We start from the raw sequence: 20,831 nt of genomic DNA, 5'->3' as shown, positions 1-20,831 counted from the left end.
AACTGTGACTTTGGCTGATTCATTAATGATCTTACTGATTGACAACCATTCTTCTTCCAGGTTGCAAGAATTGGTTGGGTTTATATGAAGTTGTTGTTCGATGGTGTGTTGGTATTTTGTTTTTACCTCTGTTAGGTGAAGTTTTGAGAGGTTATATTTTTTCCGAGATTGCTGTTTTAATTCAAATTTGGGCTTCTTTCTGGTGGTATATTTAGCACGCGTGATGACCAGACGGTGGTCAGTCCAACAGTCATCTACACTTAGTGCTGATTTAGTGATATGGATATCCTTTTTATCTTTGTGGCGGACGATGACAGTCTAGAAGGTGCCAATGCTGAGATCGAGGATGTTTCCATGTGGCCTTAAATCTATTTGGGAGCTGGAACTGAGTGTTGGTAATGAATAGCTCAAATTCTGAGCAAAGTCTTAACAGCAGCTGTTTGAGTTGCATTTACCAAGTCCATGCTTCCCAATGACAGAGTTCCAGAGTTTATGGTCTTTCCCCACTCTCGCGTTAAAGTCGCCCAGCAGCATTAATTTGTGACGTTATATTGTTTTATATATATATTAGTGTTGGGACGATTAATCCGAATCGGAAATCAGAAGAATTGGAACTTTTGGAGGTATTGGAAAAATTATAATCTAACTTCTGATTCCAAAACGATTCTTTCTTTTAATTTTTGTTTTTGACAATAAAAAAATGAAAAAAAGCACAAATTGTTTTTTTTATGAGAAGTTGTTTATTTACAACATAAGACTGAGAAGGGCCACAGAATGGGTTATAAATCTCATTTACAAATTTAACATTGATTCACAGAATTTAATTTATTTTATTTATTGGTCATTCATTAAGAGATAGCTTGCCTATACTCTTTGTAAACTTTTTGCATCTATTCGCTAAATGTCTATATGCCCCCATCCGAGGGAGTTCATTTGACTATTAAAAGGTTTGAAATGCTCTGGACGGGGTTTTTAAATTTTGTTGGCGCCAGCTGTACATTAGTGGTGTCTGTTATCGGCTTCTTCTAAAATAATTCAAGTTTTATGGCACTTTTCTTTGGACACAGGTGAAAAATATGGATGTAAATCTCCGGTAATGCATAGAGAAAACATTCTGAAGATTTTCTTAATTAAAAAGGAAATTATATCTACATTTAAACTTCCCCAAAAAGAAAAATGGGATTGGTACATTTATTATTGTAATAACCAGAAAAAGAAAAGAAATGATAAACAAATATGCAATAAATAAATGTTACCAAAGGCAAGACTCTTCATACTACCTGAATAAATTTATGTGCTTAAACTTCTTTTAAAGTGTGTTTTTGGTTTAAAACAAATTTAGTGTCTCCTCCTTGAGTTAGAATTTAAAAAATGGCTGCCCAATAACCTTGGTAGAAGGACCATTGATAACTGTTCAAAATTAACAATTAAACAAACGCTGGCAGAAACACATAAATAAACGTTAACAATTGATCAAAAATGTTATGCTGTTCGAGTATTTTGTTTAATTTTCGATTTTTGGGCGATTAAGCAAGAATGGGCCGGAAATGAGTATCATTTTACGTTAATTTTATGTGCAAAATTTTTAAATAATTGTTTGTTTTTTTTCTTTCGCAACATAATCATTTAAAAATGTAGAATCCCATTTTGGGGAAGTGATTTAGCTAAAGGGATTAATATATTTGCTGCTGCTGCTGCTATTATTATCATCATCATTATTAGTAGTAGTAGTAGTATCTGTAATTTGTTTTTCTTTTACAGTAACACAAATCAATCTAATAATCAACCAAATGCATATAATTGTGCTAAATTTAGCTAAAGGGATTAATACAATTGCTGATGCTATTATTATTATTATTATTAATAGTAGTAGTAGTATCTGCTTTTTTTTTTTACAGTAACACAAATCGACAAAATGTGTATAATTGTGAGAAAAAATACGAACATTTTTTTTTCAAAGAGGGAAGGTACTAAATAGTTAACAGAAATCACTCCTAATGTTAAGAATGCTTTTCTAAATAGTATGTTATTATGTAGAAACGCATTCTTGACATGTGTGGGGCTTTATTAACTATTCTCTCCCTACACAGTTTTCTTATTTTGCCTATCAATCATTGGGTAATTATTTTTGGGACACCAGCATGTCAGATTTCAATCCACCAGATTTTATTCCGTCATAAAAACAAATTTCTACAGAAAAAAAAAAATATTTTTACATTTTTATCTAGCAAACAAACATAAAAGTACATATAAATGTTTATTATTTTTAAAAATCCAACAATGGAACTGAAATTAACTTTTTGATTAATCTGTGTGGCGTACCAGGAAAAAAATTTTCTAATAAATAAAAATGAATAAAATTTATTTTTATAAGAATCTTTATACATTTATCTAGCTAAATAATAAAATGATTGCTTTTCTTTCTGTCAAAGTTTTTAAGGGTTTCACACATAATCACGTATAAAAGTAATATTTCGTTTTGGAATGGGGATTTAGCCGAGTGTTAATCTAAAAATTTGTCATTATTATTATTATTTGCATCTCGTTTTTGTTTACAGCAAAGCAAATCAATTTAATAACCCACCAAATTTTTATAATTAAAATAATATCTTAACTTCATTTATAGAGAGAAGACACAGAATACTTAATAAAACCCACGCCCTCCCCATGTTAAAAATAGTTTTCTAAATAGTAACATTATTTAGAAATTTGTTCGTAACAATAGTAGGAGCATTGTTAAATATTTTGTTCTTACATTGTTTTCTCATTTTGCCGACCAATCGTCGACTATTTTCAACTGTTTAGGAAAACTTTCAAGTAGTATGTTGTACACTAACAACGAACTGATACAATCTGGCTTTGTTTTAAAATAAAACAAATTAAATATTTATTAATTTTAAAAGAATCAGAATCCGGAATCGTATCGGAAAACATTTTGGAATCATCCCATCACTAATATATATATATATGTATGAGAAAAAATTCCATAGTATGAATTTTAAGTCATATGTAAGTTAATTTTTGCCAGGCAATACCGGGTTTTATTGCTAGTGGGTTAATAAGAGATTAAACTTTGTAGTAAAAAATACTTACCTTTTGTGAATCTTCTTCAAAAGTTTCAATTTTGCCTTCTTTCTTGTTTTGTTTGCGTTTCTGTTTATTCTGTTAAAAGAAATCGAATTTCAAATTAGGTTTGGATTCAATTAATGCCGGATCATTTGTCATAATGCTAAACGTGTTCACTAATGAACAAGGAAACCAGAGTTCAATCCTTGGCAAAGTCATATCAAACGATTACAAAAAAAAATGGAACTTTATGATCTCTTGTTAAATAAACACTTGGCATCATAAAAGGAAGATCAATGGCAAGTGGAGTAATTCTGGGAATGAATTGGCGCCCTCCCCTATACCTCGATGTAGCAGCTAATGAAAAAAGAGCCTCCAGATTGCTCTCGACTATAGTCAACCACTTAGCTTTAGCTTAGATTCGGTTATTTCTTTTTCTTCTAGTTTTTAATCAGAAACTAGACTCACTCTATCCTTAACCCTAATTCACTCAAGACACATCTTTTCACAATTATTTGCTCCATTTTGACTTAATTCGTAAATTCACAAACTGTGACAGGTCTCTTGAGAAATTCTCCTTGCATAAAAATAAAAATAATTATTTACAGCTAAAAATTAAAATAAAACCCTAACTTCAACAGCTTTTCTCGTTCAACGAAAACCCCCGACAAGATGTTTCTTCTCATATGAATAAAGTTCTGTTATAATAGATAAACCTAGCACCTGTCTAATTAGTAATACACACGGACGAAAAAACGCTTTGGATAATCACAGATTTCAAGGTAGTTCTACTAAAATAGCCATATTTTTTAAACCAAAGCACTTCAAGTCTTCAAATTACTACTGTTTTGTTCGGAAATGAATATACTTTCAAATGAATTAATAAATATGAATGTACATTATATATTTTAAGAGTTTTAAGCAAATAAAGTGATAAAAATGTGAACGTCATAAAATGGCGTTTTCGGTAAGGTTTTGTAATGACCCCCCCTGTTTTCTAAAGGTCCGTACCGTGATTGTATGAAGAATTTCGTCATGAAATTTGGGAACCAATTAGAAGAGGTGTTAATCTTAATACTGTCAAGTGTCCGAAATATTTTTGACCATTTCTTTTTTTGTCGTGTTAAAAATAAGACTTTAATATGACGAGTATTGAACATTTTGAAAAAAAAATTCTTCGGACACCCAGTAGTAAGTAAATCAATCTTTTTACTATCTTTATCAATTAAAAGTATTGTTTTATGTTGAGTAGGACCGCGGTAATTGATAATTTAAAAGGACCTACACGAAAAAAAAATTGTTTCTTTTTAATCGAATTTGGTCAAATGAAGTTTAAGCAGCAGCAGCAGCAGCTCCAGCCTGTAGAATCAGCGATAGCACAGTTGTAAACAAACACGCGTTCTTTAATTTTTATTCAAGAACGAATTAAGAAAAACATGAAAATATGAATATAAATGTTCTTATGTTTAATTAGAGCTATTTTGTTATCAGAATAACATTAGTTTAGAACTATTCGGTTTTCAGAATATATAATAACAACAATCCTAACCAATTCGGCATTATAAATATGTTGCAATTTCTCACAAATCTCGTCAAATTTAAAAACATGGTTAAAAAAACAAAAACTTTTGTAGATATATAGCTTGCATGCACTTTTATTCTTTAAATTAGTTTTGAACAGCGAATTAAAACAATGTTTTACTGCGAACAGCCACAAATGTTTTTTTTTCAAAATCAAAATAAGTATCAAAATCTCGTTTATACATAGATTCGAAAAAGTTGTCAAAAAACAAATATATAACAAATAAATGTTATCAAAGGCAAGATGAGTTACTTTTCTACCAAACTGGATATATTTTTTGTGTTTTTATTCAATGTAACATGTTTATTCAGCTCGAAAAAAATACAGTGTTTACCGTAGAAAATTAAAAATGGCGCCCGGCCCGACTCTCTTTGACACGGTAAGTTTGAGAAAAGGAGTTAAAAATAAAAAAAAACTATACAAAATACTGTTAAAAACTCACCGAATATATGTCAGCCTATGTCACGGTAACATATATTGAGCGAGTTTCTAGCAGTATTTTGTCTACTTTTTTATTTTTAACTCTTTTCCCCAAACTTACCGTTTCAAGAGAGTCGGGCGCCATTTTAAATTTTCCAAAACATCGATAAACACTGTTTTCAAGCTGAATAAACATGTTACATTAAATAAAAACACTAAAAAATTATCCAGTTAGGTAGAAAAGTAACTTGCTTTTGATAACATTTATTTGTTATATATTTGTTTTTTTGACAACTTTTTTGAATCTATGTGTATAGTAATACAAACCCTCAAAATCTATATCAATATTCTTGAAATTTTAAAAGCAGTTAGAAAACACATCAAACTACAATTAGGAAGCTTTTTATTTCGTTATTTTTTTTCTACTTATTAAGCGAAAGATATTTTTACAACCTGCTCCAGCGTAGTATAAACGGCCTATGGAATTAACACCTTCAACCTCGAAAATAGAAATCAACAAATTTTTGAACGCTCTTTTTGAAAAAAAGCTCTTAACTTCACCTCTAATACAAATTATGTGTGGCAAGTCTCCTCCTAAAACACTCTTTAACCCTAACAATAACACTAAGTTCGAGTGGCAAGCCCCCCCCCAACAAAATACCTCTGTAAGCCACATACAAGCATCTAAAACAAACAAACAAAAAATAGATCCTTCCTTAAAGAAAAATACACATAAAAATAAATTGGTTAACTGTCCTAAAATGCTAGAACGGCCAGAAAATGATGAATTATTTTACATTAAATTTTTGTGAAACTAACCGCTCCCCCCTCTAATATTGTTTTTGTTAGCTTTGTCTCTGTCAAGTTTTCAGTATGTTCACACATAATTTTCCTTAGCCCTACAATTAATTCAAAGTCCGAATGGCAACCCTCCCCATATTCTCATTGCATAGAAACCCTCTTAAAACTACACATAATCATCTTAAAAAAAAAAAAAAAAAAAAAAGCATGCATATTTTCCCATAGAAAAAAAAAACAGTTAACTGCCCTAAAATGCTAGAATGACCTGTAATAGGAAATTATTTTACATTCAATTCTAAAATAATTTGTTTATCTTTCATTAAAGTTTTTCATGGCATTTTATACATAATTTCCTAAAAAGGTAGAATCACATTTTGGAGGGGTGGTCAGAAGGAGTTGAGTGGGGTTAAACAGAAGGTGTTAATCTACAATAATACCAAACAAATATTGCAATATATTCATTTTTAAATGGTCTTATGTTTAGATTTAAGTTTTTTGTACATAAAGCACATTACAATTCAACTTAGAGTTCTCCAACTTCTTTTCTGTTTATGGATACATGGCATTTTTAAGGAATTGCTGCATATTTATGCACATTTACTGCAGATTATTTGGAAACCATAAACTTTGGGAGATTTTCAGTTGCATATTCTGATTCCTTGTACAAAAATACACTTATATGGTAAATTTCATTTCTTAGTCTTGTGTTTTAACAAAGATATGACATTTTTACTGAAAAAGTAGTGTAAAAAATGTGACGAAACGCATATGGTCTTAAAGAGGGAAAAATATCCAAACGTGTGAGGTGCAAAAATAGCCATAACTTCCTTAATTTTAATCAGATTTAAAAAATTTAAAAAGATTCTTTCTTAGCTCATCAAGCTCTTTCTATGCATACCAATATTGAAATATTTCAAGCTATTTCAATTTTTTCATGTGTATTGCTAGTCTAATGCTAACAGCGTTAGAGGGGTGCTAGGTGCTAGTTATTAGTGACGCCGAAAAAAAGAAGGATAAAAAAAAATAAATAAATCAAGGAAAGAGTTTAACACAGATGGAAGAGAAGAAAGAAAAGACCTCCATATATATATATATATATATATATATATATATATTAATGCTGAGATGATTAATCAGAATCTAGAATCAGAAATATCAGAACTTTTGGGGATATCGGAATTGGGATCAGAAAAATTTGTTTTTATATTCCGATGCCAAAAACGATGTTTTTAATTGTCTTTTTTTCTTTTTTTTTTTTTTGGATTTTATTTAAAACAAAATCTTCCACTGTTGGCAATGTTAAAATAAATATTTAAAGTAAAGCTAAAAAATCTATAAATCATCTCCACAAGTTTGTTTTTTAACGTTTGAGAAAATATCTACACATTTAACATGTATTTTCACAGTAATCAGGAAAAAATAACTCTATAGTTAAATATTTAGAGATTTATAAAGAATCAGAATTAGAATCAGTAATTGTATTGGAATCAGGGAAAACTATTCAAATAGTCCTATATATATATATATATATATATATATATTTCATTAAACTCTTTATACGTATAAACTTTATACGGAACAATCATGTTGACACCCTGGTTCTCGCCAGATCACCGAAGTTAAGCAATGTTGAGCCTGGCCAGTACAAAATGGGTGACCATGTGGGAAAGCGAGGTAAAATACCAGGTTGAGAAACTGGCGCGGTCTATCCTTCTCTCAAGGGTAGATGGGACTCTCTTAAGCTGTGCTAGGCACCCCGTCTAGTGATGGCGTCATGATAAAAAATACGTTGATAGCCCTGGTGAAGCATCAAGTATTCAGCTACCGACATTATTCGAATTATACTACAAAATTTGTGTAGTAAGTTCAATCTCAGCTGTGGCCGCGCTAGATGGATGGATTAAACTCCATTCTTATTGTGTACTATTCGTACAATAAACCTAATGTGTTACCCGAATCTTTGTTCATATGATTATTCCACCTCGGATTATTATTTTGTTTATATTGAAATTCACAAAATAAGTTCCTTGTTATTTAAAGTGGAGTTTCTTTATTCATGTAAGACAAATTGAATCCCATAAAATGGGTACGAGTTTTGTCTCAGCAGTCACACATTGGTTTGCTGTTAACTAAGATTTTGTTTCTTGCCTTTTTTTAATTTGTGTTTATTTAATAAAATTTATGTACCAAAAAAGACTTTTAATTCAGTTTGATTACAAGGTGCTGTCCTAGAACATACTGTGGCACTAGCATTATACGGCAATGACACAAGTAGCCCTAAGGATTTGGATGAAAAAGAGATAATAGATATTTAATGCCAAATTCCTAATGAACCGCCACCTCAAGTAAACACTTCAGTAAATCTCCACACTAACATACTGTACTTGCAATAACCCTTATCCCTGAGTGGCTTCCGGGCCTTGATAAGTGGTGACCACCGTGTAAAAAAAAAAAAAAAAAAAAAAAAAAAAAAAATATATGGCACAATCACGATGATGCACTAGTTCTCATCAGATCACGGAAGTTAAGTTTGAAGTGAAAATTCAATGTCTTTGAAAATTAAATGTTTAAGAACTAACCTTCGAGTAACTTGGAGAGATAGATGAAGAAATGCAAATATCGCAGATCATCATCATCTGATTTTAGTATTTAGGATGCTGCGAAAACTCCAGAACTCTGGAGTAGGCAACACCAGAAAACATCTCACGTCTACTCTCCATGTAGTCCAATCTAAAGTGTTGCTACCAGTCATGTTGTGAGCAGTCAAATCACTTCATATGCACTTAAATCATGTTTCCCTTAGTCTTCCATGCACCATGTTTCCCTTAGTCTTCCATGCACCATGGTGCCTGAGGTAGCCACGAAGGCTATCGAGTTGATATAAGAGGTGGCATGCTGTACATGGCCACACCACCTAAGGCTTAATATTAACAGATCATCAACCTTATTTGAAAAATGAGATCAGCATGATTTGGACATGTTTCCCAGCTATCAGGGGCTATATAAAGAAATATTAAAAAGATTTCATTGAAGAAAGAGTGTCTTACTTAAGGGGGCGGTTTGTCAGGAGTTTGTTTATGTTGGACTTGAAGACGTCCAAGTTGTAGTCAGGTGGGAAACAGGCAAGCAGCAGAGAGGATGATCACTAAAAGAGATCAACTGACCATTGAGTTGAGACTGGCATACCGATCCTGATAGCTGAAAGGTTGACCCAAGTGTTACAAGTGGCAAAATTTTGTTTTCTAGGATATGGATCTCTCTGTGGTACGTATATAAGCCAATAAGTAAATCTATTTAGAAGAAAATAAATATACAAAGCCTTAATATGAGGGTCAATCCAAAAGTAAAGTTGAAGCTGGAAATGGTATAATACTATTAAAATAGCAACCTTTTGTGCTCCAGAATTTATTTTTCTACATTATCAACACCATTCTCAATGAACTATTTTGCCAGGAATTCAATGACGCATCTCTGCTGCTGACACATGCTCATGACACTTTCTTAGAGTTTCACACCATCAATATCTGTAACAAAGAGATGAATCTTTCAGATCATGACTGCATAAGTTTAGTCATCATAACAATGCAATTTTCAATCCTCTCTGATCCATTCAGGTGAAATAAAAAATAAGAAGCATTACTTTTGGAATGGCCCTTGTCTATGGTGCCGTTATAACCCAGAATGAGTTCAACCAATTCCCATCAACTTGATACAGTCCCTACAGATCGAGCTTGTCAATTTTAAGTTTTCTTTGCTTTCGCAGGATAAAGGTTTTTGACCAATCCTACTGATGAGGAGTTCTCCTAATTTAAGTACTTGACCATTCTAAGCAGAGTTGAAAGTGGACGTTATATTTACTATTGATAGCCTTGTAATTCTTGAGTCCTTTAGTCCTCACATTTCATGCGTGATGTTTTTGACAAAGGGGAGAAGATTTACTGTTTTCTGGATCAGAATCTATCCATATTGCACTTATTGTTGGCAAGTTTTTAATATTGAAGTGATTTTTTTTTTTTTTTAGCTTCTTACATCAAGTGGCTTCATGCCTCGTCTGGAAGCGATTTCCATAAAAAAAAATTAACAGAGTTGTTCGCAAGAGTACATATTTTCCTCTGATCACAGCCCTTTTTTTTTTTTAAACTAATAAATGACTTATCAAGGACAAACATCACTCAAGGATAAAAGTTAATCAGATGGATATACTGTCAGTTGAACGATGAAGAATATTATATTATTAAAATTGTCAGAAACATTGATCATGGAATGTTTCTTCTTTATTTACTAATGAGTAACCATTTATCAAGGCCAAAAGTTACTGAAGGATAGGGGTTAAATGAGATGGAAAGATTGCCAGTTGATTGATGACTTATTATCATCAGAAGGTGATGTTGGTTCATTGATTTTCTTTAATGCAACCAACCAACCTGCATGGCAAAACAAAAAAAAGAAAAAGGCAGCGTGGTAAGTTCAAGAAGTATATTTTTTGAACTCATATCAACAGCTATAGTCTTTGCCAGTGAAATCACATTAATGTTCAATACAATAAAAACTCAACTTTAATCTATGATCCCCGCCTTGCCAAACTTTCACAAGAAACACTCGACTAGCTACAATCACTATGTACGATTTTCCCCCACTCTCTAACTCTAAATCTGAATGCAGATTCCATGAACAAAGCTTCTTTACTAGAACTGCCTACTTGTGGAACACTGTTCCGCTGGCTGGCTTGCTTCCCGGCTGAATACAACATGGTAGCCTTCAAATCGAATGCAAACCAAGTTCTTGTTGAGCTGTCCCAATAAATAATCAAATTCTACCCAAGTTACACCATCAATGATTACTACACTACCTCCCTTATCCTCGAGTGGCCGTCAGGCCTTGATAAGTAGTGACTTCCAAGTAAAAAAAAAAAAAAAAAAAAAAAAAAGAACTTGTACTTACCATTTCCTCAACTCTTGATATAGCCTCATCAATGATTTCTCGACATCTTTTGTAACCTTCTTCATTCTCAAGTGTCTTGTAAGCCTTATTTACAGCTATCAAGGAAATAAAACACTTATAGATCAACAGATAATCACATATATATCAAAACAATAATTACTCATATTTAAATATGATGTGTGAGATGTATTACACACACACATTAAAGCAAGATTACATTTTCATGGTAACCAGGTTTCATGAATCATTCAGGATAAAATACCCTACAAAGGGTCACACTGACTTTATATCTAATATTTGTTCAAAGAATTTAAAGCCATTTAAATATCAAATAAATTTGATATATTTATGAATCTCATTACATGTGTGTATTATTATTCTCATCTTGAGTGTGATTTTCACAACGTTTCGGTCGATACAACCTCCGACGTTCTTCAGGTGTATCTTGTTGAACTCTGGAATGTTTCTGTCGAACTCGAGAATTTGGACGGAATTTGGAGCGTAACACTTTATTTACTTCACAGGGGTAACGTGCTCTTGTTCCGTCAGCCATGACTGGATAGAGGTCCTAAGTAATTTGTAAATGTATATTTCGGTCGCCCACACTGATTACTAATTATTACTGTATATTAACGTATATCTATCTCTATACTTATTACTTGTATGTATTAATGTTTTTACTTATTACTTGTGTTTACATTTAAAATACAAGCATTTCGAAGCATAATCATCATGATGCCTTATAGTAAGAAGGCAGGATTCATAATTCTTGGATCTGGGATTTGACTCATTCGACTGGTAGTACAGTTAAGTCATGCATACTGAGGATGGTAGAAACACGAAACATGTCTATGGATATTACATATATATATATATATATATATATATATATATATATTTGTATATTTATGTAGGTATTTATGTATATATATTAGCAGGGAGACGTAATGTTACCCGGGATTGAATGAGGATCAACGAATGTCTCAGCTTCCCACATTTTATTGTCATCAAAATTGGTGAAATCATCCATTTTTTAATCAAATCAATTAATTACCTGCTTTAGTTGGGGACCCATCACAGTGCACAGGAAGGAAGCTCCACATTGCACTGTAGAAAACCAACTGTTGATTTTATAAAATTACTTTTAAATAATAGCTTGAATTAAAATTTAAAATGCAAAAGTCAAGTATCATAGTTCAATTGTGCTCTAAACAGAAACAAACATTTTGAACGCTCCCTTGCCATATCAAAGAACCTACTGTTAATTTTATATGGCTGGCCTTTCTGCTTCTCAAATGCACCTGTGCTATTAGGCTGAATAAAGCGTTAACTTTAATTTAAATCACACCTATTCCTTCTTTCATCTGATTGTTTTCAATTATTGATATAAAAATATTTGATACAAAATCTATCTAAGAACACTGCCAGATACATTAAGTACATTTATGTGAACTAAAACGGCACAGTCACTTAGAAATCCATAGGGAACAAACTCACACACAGAGACAAAGTTCGTGCGAGCCTGTCTTTGTTTTATCGTTATTTTCATGGCAGGTGCTCGTCTGAGCTCCAATCCCTCGTCCCCCCTCGCCAATCTTTCACGAGAAATACCCGTCTGGCTGAAACTACTGTCAATAATTTTCCCCACTCTTTATCTGTGCCTAAATCCAAACGTAGATTCCATGAGCAAAGCTTCTTTCTTAGAACTACACGCCAGTGGAACTCTCTGCCGCTTGCCTGTTTCCCACCTGACTAAAACTTGGACGTCTTCAAGTCCAACATAAACAAACTCCTGACAAACCACCCCCTTAAGTAAGACATTCTATCAAAAACCCCAATACTAATGATTACTACAATACTATCTCATTGATTACTGTACACGCAATAACCCTTATCCCTGAGTGGCCTTCAGGCCTTGATAAATGGTGACCCCCATGTAAAAAAAAAAAAAAAAAAAAAAAAAAAAAAAGATAGATAGGTTAAGATAAATAAAGCACGAGAAAAGTTCAGATAAAAATAAGGTATTGGCTGCACATGACCCTTTTATGTTTTTTCTCATTTTCTTTTGCAATGTACTAACTTCTTGCAATTCTGAATTTTTTTAATGAGATGTGAATGTTTGTATTATTTTGATTAATTGGACAATTATTCTCATCTTGGGTGTTATTAGCACAACATTTTGGTCGCTGCACCCTTGTCCAATTAATCAAAATAATACAAATACTAACTTCTTGTTTTCAAGTTCAGGACCTAAACTGAACGTGGTTATTAACGGTATTAAACAAGTTAAAACATCAGCTGATGCAGCACTGCCTCGTCATTATCATTTTTATACTGTAGACGAGATGGTGGAGTTCACACACTCATGCTAGATATCCTGATCCCGCATTACTGCTTCCAGGTCCCGCCTCTCAACATTGGCAGACATCTATATAATACTAAAATTCAACTAGTTAATTAATTGGGCCGAAATCAAAGTGTAGTATCTGTTCTTCAGATGCTGCACTTCAATCTCTTGTTCTCTGTCAGTGGAGGAGAAGTCCTTCACGACTGGGACAATTTAAAATTTTTGTTCCTTTTCTCCACGTTAAAAAACGACCCTAGTGTCTAACTCTGTCCCGTGGAGAGGCATTGTAAATAGGAACTAATTAATAATTTTAGATATGTTGCATGCATTCATTTGTGCACTTATATTCATCCCTTTATTTCAGATTGTCATCAAAGCCGTTCATTATGCCCAAGAAAAAAAGATGGAATGCCGACTACGTTCACGCAAACTTTGCTTTGTTGTTGAATCCATGTTTGATTATTGTTGCTATTATTTAGAAAAAGGTAAATTTTCTAAGCATTCTTTATACTATCTGTTGCTACTTAACTATTAGTGCTATTTCAAGTAAGACATATTTTAAGGTTCATTTAAATATTAATTTATGATGAAAATTATATTAAAGAATAAAATTAGGATTTTCTTTTGATAAAGTATCAGTTGAAATTCGCAAAACTTCTTGAATGCAATATAAATTTTACGGGATGACAGATTCGAGGGAAATTTCTTGAGGGACGAGAATCAAAAATAAAAGATTGGGAATCACTGCTCTGGATAATAGAGGTACCCTAATCTGTCAAGTTTAAGTGACTGCAAAGCCATCTTCTCCGTTACAGGTAGAAAGGTATGAATGCATCCCTCCTCACCACAACTATGGAGTAAGTAGTAGCGTGAACTAGCTTTTGTAGGGAAACTAATTTAAAAGGAAAATTCTGAAATAACACTAGCTATTCTCAGCTTATCCCAGCATTGCTGCAGTCATCTTCTTGAGCAATGTTTGGTCAGGAGAAGTTTGGTGTGAGATTGTGTAATCATAACTTCACTATAAACTCCTCATCGTGCAGGAGTCCTTTCAGCACTTAAGCTATATGAGAGAGAGAGAGAGGGGGAGAGAGAGAGGGAGAGGAAAGCCAGTCAATATAAAATTTAAAAACAACTTGACTCACCTTCAAAAGATATCTGAGCTCTTTCTTTATCATCTTGATTTTTGTCAGGATGTACTAATATGGACATCTGCAAAGAAATAAAAATAAAAAATTAAAATGGAAGAAACTAGGGGGGGAAAAAAACCCTTATAAAATGCATAACCAAAGATGTATCATCTCTTAAGACAGAATGAGAATCAGTTCAAGGGAGATAACTTGGTATTCAAAATGCATTGCATTACTATGCCATTCAGAGTTGTAATTATTATAAGAAACAAAGTCACTTTTGGGTTAAACATCGATCTCGGATTAGATTAATTTTTAAAAAAAGTAAGTTTGCAAAGGCAATTGAATTAAAAAAAAATAAATAAAAAGATAAAATCTAAAATTAATTGTTCTGTTTACTATATACCACCCTCTTCCCCTATTTATTTATCCAGCTAGGGATTAAATAGCATTACCACTTGTGGTGATATTTCCTATTGCTTACAATGAACTATTCCAATCTTTGGTTTTACAGTAAGTTTTATTACTTGTGACTGTTAATAAACACATAGGCAGAGACAGAAAGAGTGAGATAGATAAATAGATAGATAGATAGAGAGAGAGAAAGATGGAAACGAGAGTGATACACATTGTATAAAATAAGAGAAGGAGTTCAAACAGCATAAACTGAGAAAGGGTTGGAGTGATAGATAGAAACTTTAAGATACAGGTTACTTAGCGAGTAAATTGCTAATTATAACTAATAGGCTATTAAAATAGAATTGCTTTCAAACATAACTCAATCCCCAAACCAAGAAATACTTTAATATGTATATTGTCTGATTAAAATTATGAAATATATAGGAAAAATTTTTTTGAGAAACAAATGTTGATTAACCAAAATAATAATAATAATAATATATATAGTATAATATTTTATTTATACAAACATTTTCGCTACATATAAACTTAACGTGACAAGGTTCAGCACGATGAAGAACAATACACGTTTGCACATGATAGTCAATAGGATTGTATGAATAAAAAAATATGTTAAATATATAGCTCTACTTGTTATAAGAACTATTGTATAAAAATAAGGATTCACTGAATTGACTTCTATGAACCAAACATTGTAAGAATTATATATTCAGTCAAAAAAATAAATAAAAAACAAACATTACTTATAATTTTTTTTCATTCCACCAGGACAGTCAAGATTTATCAGATGAGGCTTGAAGACTAGCTGTACAAGGTTGAATAGTAAATTTGTCACCCTAAAGAAAACAACACTACAGCTTTATTTTAAAACTTTTATTGAAAAAAATCAATTCAGGTAACTTGATTATGTAGTGGAGCTGACATCTATTCAATACAGCCGGCTTCAGCTTCAATTACTGCCTTAGTATGGGTTCAGGACTGGGAGTAGGCCTTTTCTACAAACGCCGGTAGAAGCTCGGTGAATACTCAGCAGATGGTGGCAATCAGGCTGGCTTTGGTGTTGTGGGAGGCCATGTTGGTGATGCTTTCGATATATAACCAAACGAAGTCGTCCAGCGGGTTCAAGTCGGGGAAGGATGGGGCACAGTGAGAGAAGCATTTGTAGCACTCCTTCTGAAGCCAAGTCTGGGTCTCTTTGGACTTATAGGCTAGCACTGAATCCTGCTATCACACCCAGGGTCTGCCAGTGGCCACCTGACTGCATCAGTGGATCACCACACTCTTCAACACATCCAGTTACAGTTTGATCTTGACTTTCAAGCCGACTTTGGAGATGTGAGGTGGCATGATGTGACCCTCATTTGAAACCACACCAAAGACCATAACCATGGCTGGAAAGTCCGTTGAGTTGTGCCCTCAAGTGTTGAACCATTCAGATTTGCATTTTGATGGTGCTGGTAATGGTCCTGTTGTCATAACTTGGATTGATAGAGAACATTAGTTATACAGCGGCGTACCTCCGATCTCGATCATTGAACATCGTGTCACTTTCAGACATGATAGAAGGCTCCTATCGCTCTTGAGATTTGTACACAGTTGGCCAACTAGTAGATGATCTGCAACAAAAAAGAAAACCGGTTTTCATCAAACGGAAATGGAATCAGGTCGTCTTTTCTAGGACAACAATTTTATCATTTCACCCTGTAAGTTGATTCTCATCTGACAAATCTCACCTACCCTGGAAAGATGAAATACATTATAATGAGAAATGGTTAATATGTTATGTTGAGTTTTTTTTTTAAACTTATTCTTGCTCTGTACTACACTGAGCTCTCCTAATCATGATTTCTGGATCCAACATATATACATACATATATATTTCCCTAAAACCTCTAGCCTTGATGGAGGGGAGACTAAAACTTGCTGCCATGGTTTCAAATGATCTGAAATAACAGCAAAGGGAGACTTGATTCCAAATATTTCTCATATGTTATATCGCCTCTCTTTGATTTTCATACATAAAGTAAATTTTACAGTGGATAAGGATTATTTGATAATGGAGATATTCATAATCGTATCCTATTTCCAAAAGAGGGGAGATATAACATGAGGAATATTTGGAATTAAGATTTCCCTTGCTGTTATTTCAGATCATTTGAAACCATAGCAGAAAGTTTTAGTCTCCTCTACATCAAAATCAGAGGTTTGGGGGAAATTATTATATATACACACACACACACACACACACACACACACACACACACACACACACACAATGTATGGATATACTCGTAGCCAAATTAAATATTAAAATGCTCATATCTTTGGTTCTATGGAATGAAACTGCATGAAACTTTGCAGGCTTTTTAAAAATTATAATACTATTCTATGGTTAAAACTTTATGACAATTGTTAAAAACAAACCTATATTTTCAAACCAATAAAATATGCCCAAATTTGTATATATAGTGTGCTGGCAAGCCAGCTTCAGTTTTGCTGCTTTGGGATGAAATTCGTTTAGGATTTTTTTTTTTTTTTGCTTGGTTGTCTCCCCTGTGGCCTTGCCAGGTCACTAATATATATATATTATATATATATATACACACACATTGGCAAGGAGACCCAACGTTGCCTGGGATTGAATGATGAACAAATGTTTCACACTCCCATATTTTAGTCATCAAATGACTGCCTGCTCTAGTTGGGGAGCCATCACCGTGCATTGGGAGAAAGTTTCACATGCCAGAAGTGATTTATTCCACAATACATTGTAGTCTACATTGCATTATAGAGAATCTACTGCCGATTTTATAAAATTATTTTATATATAATGGCTTAAATTAAAGCTTAAAATGCAAAAGTCAAGTATCATGGTCCAATTGTGCTCAGAACAGAAACATTAATTTCAAACACACCTCTGTCATATCAAAGAACCTATTGTTGATTTTATATGCTTGGCCTTTCTACTTGTGCAGGGTTATAAAACTTCTCAAATGCACTTGTGATGTTAGGCTGTATAAGGGTGTTAACTTTGATCAAAATCGCCTGTTCCTTCTTGCATCGGATTTTTTTTTTCAATTATCGATACAAAACCTATCTAAGAACATTGCCAGATACATGAAGTACATTTATGCGAAATTTCTAAAAAATTGGCCTAGCTGTTTTGGAGTCTATAGGGAACAAACTCACACACAAAGTTCGTTTTATATAAATATATACAAACATTATTAGCTACATATGTACATACATGTTTCTGCAGTACCTCTTTTCAGAGACCATGTCATCAGACTAAAATAATTTTCTAAACCCAAACTGAAGATATTTTTAAAAAACTTTGATATAAAAAGAAGTTGACCAAGAAAATGATTTCTTTTTAGGTTGATGATGTGGTCTTTGAAAAGAGGTACTGCAGAAACATATGTACATATGTAGCTAATAATGTTCGTATAAATAAACATATCATAAACATGCTCTGGCTATTCATTGAGAACTTTTTGATAAACACAAGAGTCTCGATGGATTTACATCTAGGAAACAAAAACTATACAAGCATTATATATATATATATATATATATATATTATAAAAAACACTCCAAAGTAACACTATTTTTTCTCTGCTTATCCATGTATTGCATAATTATATATATATATATATATATATATATATATATGTATATATATAGTTTGAATAAAATATGTATTAGATACAAAAAAAACGCATTATTACAAAAATAAACAGATATTTATTTTTGTTTAAAATTTATAAATATATTTCGAAGTCAAACTTCATCCTCAGTATTTCTTTTTTTTCTTTTTTTTTGCCATGTTGTTGTTGTTGAAGCAGAGAATCAGTAAGTAAAAGCCCGCTTGTTGTTTTTCACCATAGTATTTTTAAATGTCGGAACGGTGCATTGGTCACACGGTATTCACGTTAGGGGTGTGTGTTGCTTTATAGAAGCGTTGATTGAGTTTGAATAAAATAAAATACATATTAAATGGCATAAAAAAAAAGAAAAAAAAGAAAGAAAGAATGAGGATGAAGTTTGAAATATATTTATAAATCTCAAACAAAATTAAATATCTGTTTATTTTCGTAATAATGCATTGTTTTGGCTTCAAACGTATCTAATATGTATTTTATTATATATATATATATATATATATATATATATATAAGACACGGATTAAAATCCACTATGCCTAACCTAGTACAAACGATAATAACATCAAATAACTCTAAAATAAGAAAAGCCCAGGCCCCTCCCCCGCAGATTCCAGCCACACAAAATTGTAATTGCCTAAACAAACAATCTTGCCCCTTAAGAAATAATTGCATGCACAAGGACGTCACATACTCATGTACAGTCACCAAACTCCCAAATACAGCAGCAAATATAAGTGATAGAACACCCAACAATCGCACTCAAAATATATTAACTACAGAACCAATAACACTAGAGAGTTCTGATGACTCCAACTTTGCCACCCCCATAAATGAGACACAAGGTAACACCCAAGTTACACTTGAACCCCCTCCTGAAAACGAATTGAACCCAATTATCCCTTCCCCCTCTACAAGTCTATCCCACACCCATAGTAGAAACTCCAACAGTTTAGGCACCATTAATGCAAATGTAAAATCCCACACGTATATCGGTGCAACGGCATTTCTTATTAAACTGAGAATCTCCAACCATGTAAGCTCCTTTAATAATGAAAATCCAAATAGCAATAAAGGCACCTCCCCAACAACTCTGATCAAAAACCTCCAACGTAGGAATATCCCGTACTCGCTAAAATGGGATATACTGAAAAAATCCAATTCATACACCCCTAAATCCAAACTCTGCAACCTTTGCACTTCAGAAGCTGTTGCAATAATAACATACCCTAAAGCCACAATAAACACCAAAAATGAGCTTATTTCTTTATAAAAGCACAGAAAAAAATTCAAGTATAGCCTCAAAATCACTTAAGCCACCAAACCTGAACTAGCTATGGCAATATGCCCTTATATGTATGCACATGGGTTTACATATGTATGAGTGTCTATGTATGCATGCATGGGTGGGTGGATGATGTATGTGTACATGCATCTTTGTATCTGTGTTAATGTATGCGTATATATGTACTTATGTATGTGTGAGTTTGTGTACGTATGTCTGTACATTGTGTGTGTGTATATATATATATATATAGATATATATATATATATATATATTTTTTTTTTTTTTTTACACAGTGATCACCACTTATCAAGGCCCGGAAGCCACTCAGGGATAAGGGTTATTGTAAGTACATCACGTTAGTGAGGAGATTTTATGAAGTGTTTAATTAGGGGGGCGGTTCATTAGGAATTTGTTAACATTAGACTTGAAGACATCCAAGTTGTAGTCCGGAGGGAAGCAGGCAGACGGAACAGAGCTCCACACATATATATAAATTGCTTCCATTAATTTCATTTCCTTATGCATGTGCGCATACATGTGAGTATGCGTTTTGTGTATGTGTGTATATATGTATATATATGTGTGTGTATGTATATGAACATAGACAATTTGCGGAGTTGCACACATTTGCCGTAATTTAATGCACTCCAGCTGTCTGCATCTCCCCAGACCATCTGTACATGCAGACAATGGGGATTACTCTCCCATTCTAGAATAGAATTATTAAACCCGATCAACTGTTGATGCATGTATATGTTTAATTGAGTTGCAGGCTCGTTGTAATTGTATATGTATATACATGATATGAGCGCCTTTATCTCCGTATATAGGGACAGGCTTGTTTGTTGTATGTACACGCATGTGCGAGTGTGACGTGCATGTATACACATGTTTACGAGGATGTTCGCCCATATACATGGGCGCAGCTGTACACTTGGGAACGTGCGCACGTTGTGATCGGATGTATTTGTAGTTTCCGATGTATGTGCATCTTTTCACATGTGTGCAGGCGTGTATGTTTTGTGATATGTGTATATGTGATTGTGTGTACATGTGCAGGAATATATGGATACATGTGTATATAAGTGTATATGTGTGTATGCATGGTATAGATGGATATATATGTATATGTGAATGCAATATATATATGTATGTTTGTGTGTGTGTGCGTGTG

At 33.0% G+C, this 20,831-nt stretch overlaps 1 protein-coding gene across 1 annotated transcript in view; it reads right to left on the bottom strand.

Annotated features, from left to right (window-relative positions):
* LOC145241419 (dnaJ homolog subfamily C member 8-like) overlaps positions 1-20,831 on the bottom strand; it is a 183,146-nt gene that overhangs the window by 19,066 nt on the left and 143,249 nt on the right. The window contains exons 4-6 of the mRNA XM_080104358.1: positions 14,303-14,369; positions 10,811-10,905; positions 3,094-3,162 (exon numbers count right to left, since the gene is read on the bottom strand). Of these exons, the coding sequence (XP_079960484.1) occupies positions 3,094-3,162; positions 10,811-10,905; positions 14,303-14,369 (231 nt within the window). The remainder of the gene's footprint in view (positions 1-3,093; positions 3,163-10,810; positions 10,906-14,302; positions 14,370-20,831) is intronic.

This window comes from Euprymna scolopes, chromosome 20 (assembly GCF_053919585.1).
Source record: "Euprymna scolopes isolate OS-2025 chromosome 20, ASM5391958v1, whole genome shotgun sequence".
NCBI classification, from domain to species: Eukaryota; Metazoa; Mollusca; class Cephalopoda; order Sepiida; family Sepiolidae; genus Euprymna; species Euprymna scolopes.
This window is presented reverse-complemented; position numbering and strand designations above follow the sequence as displayed.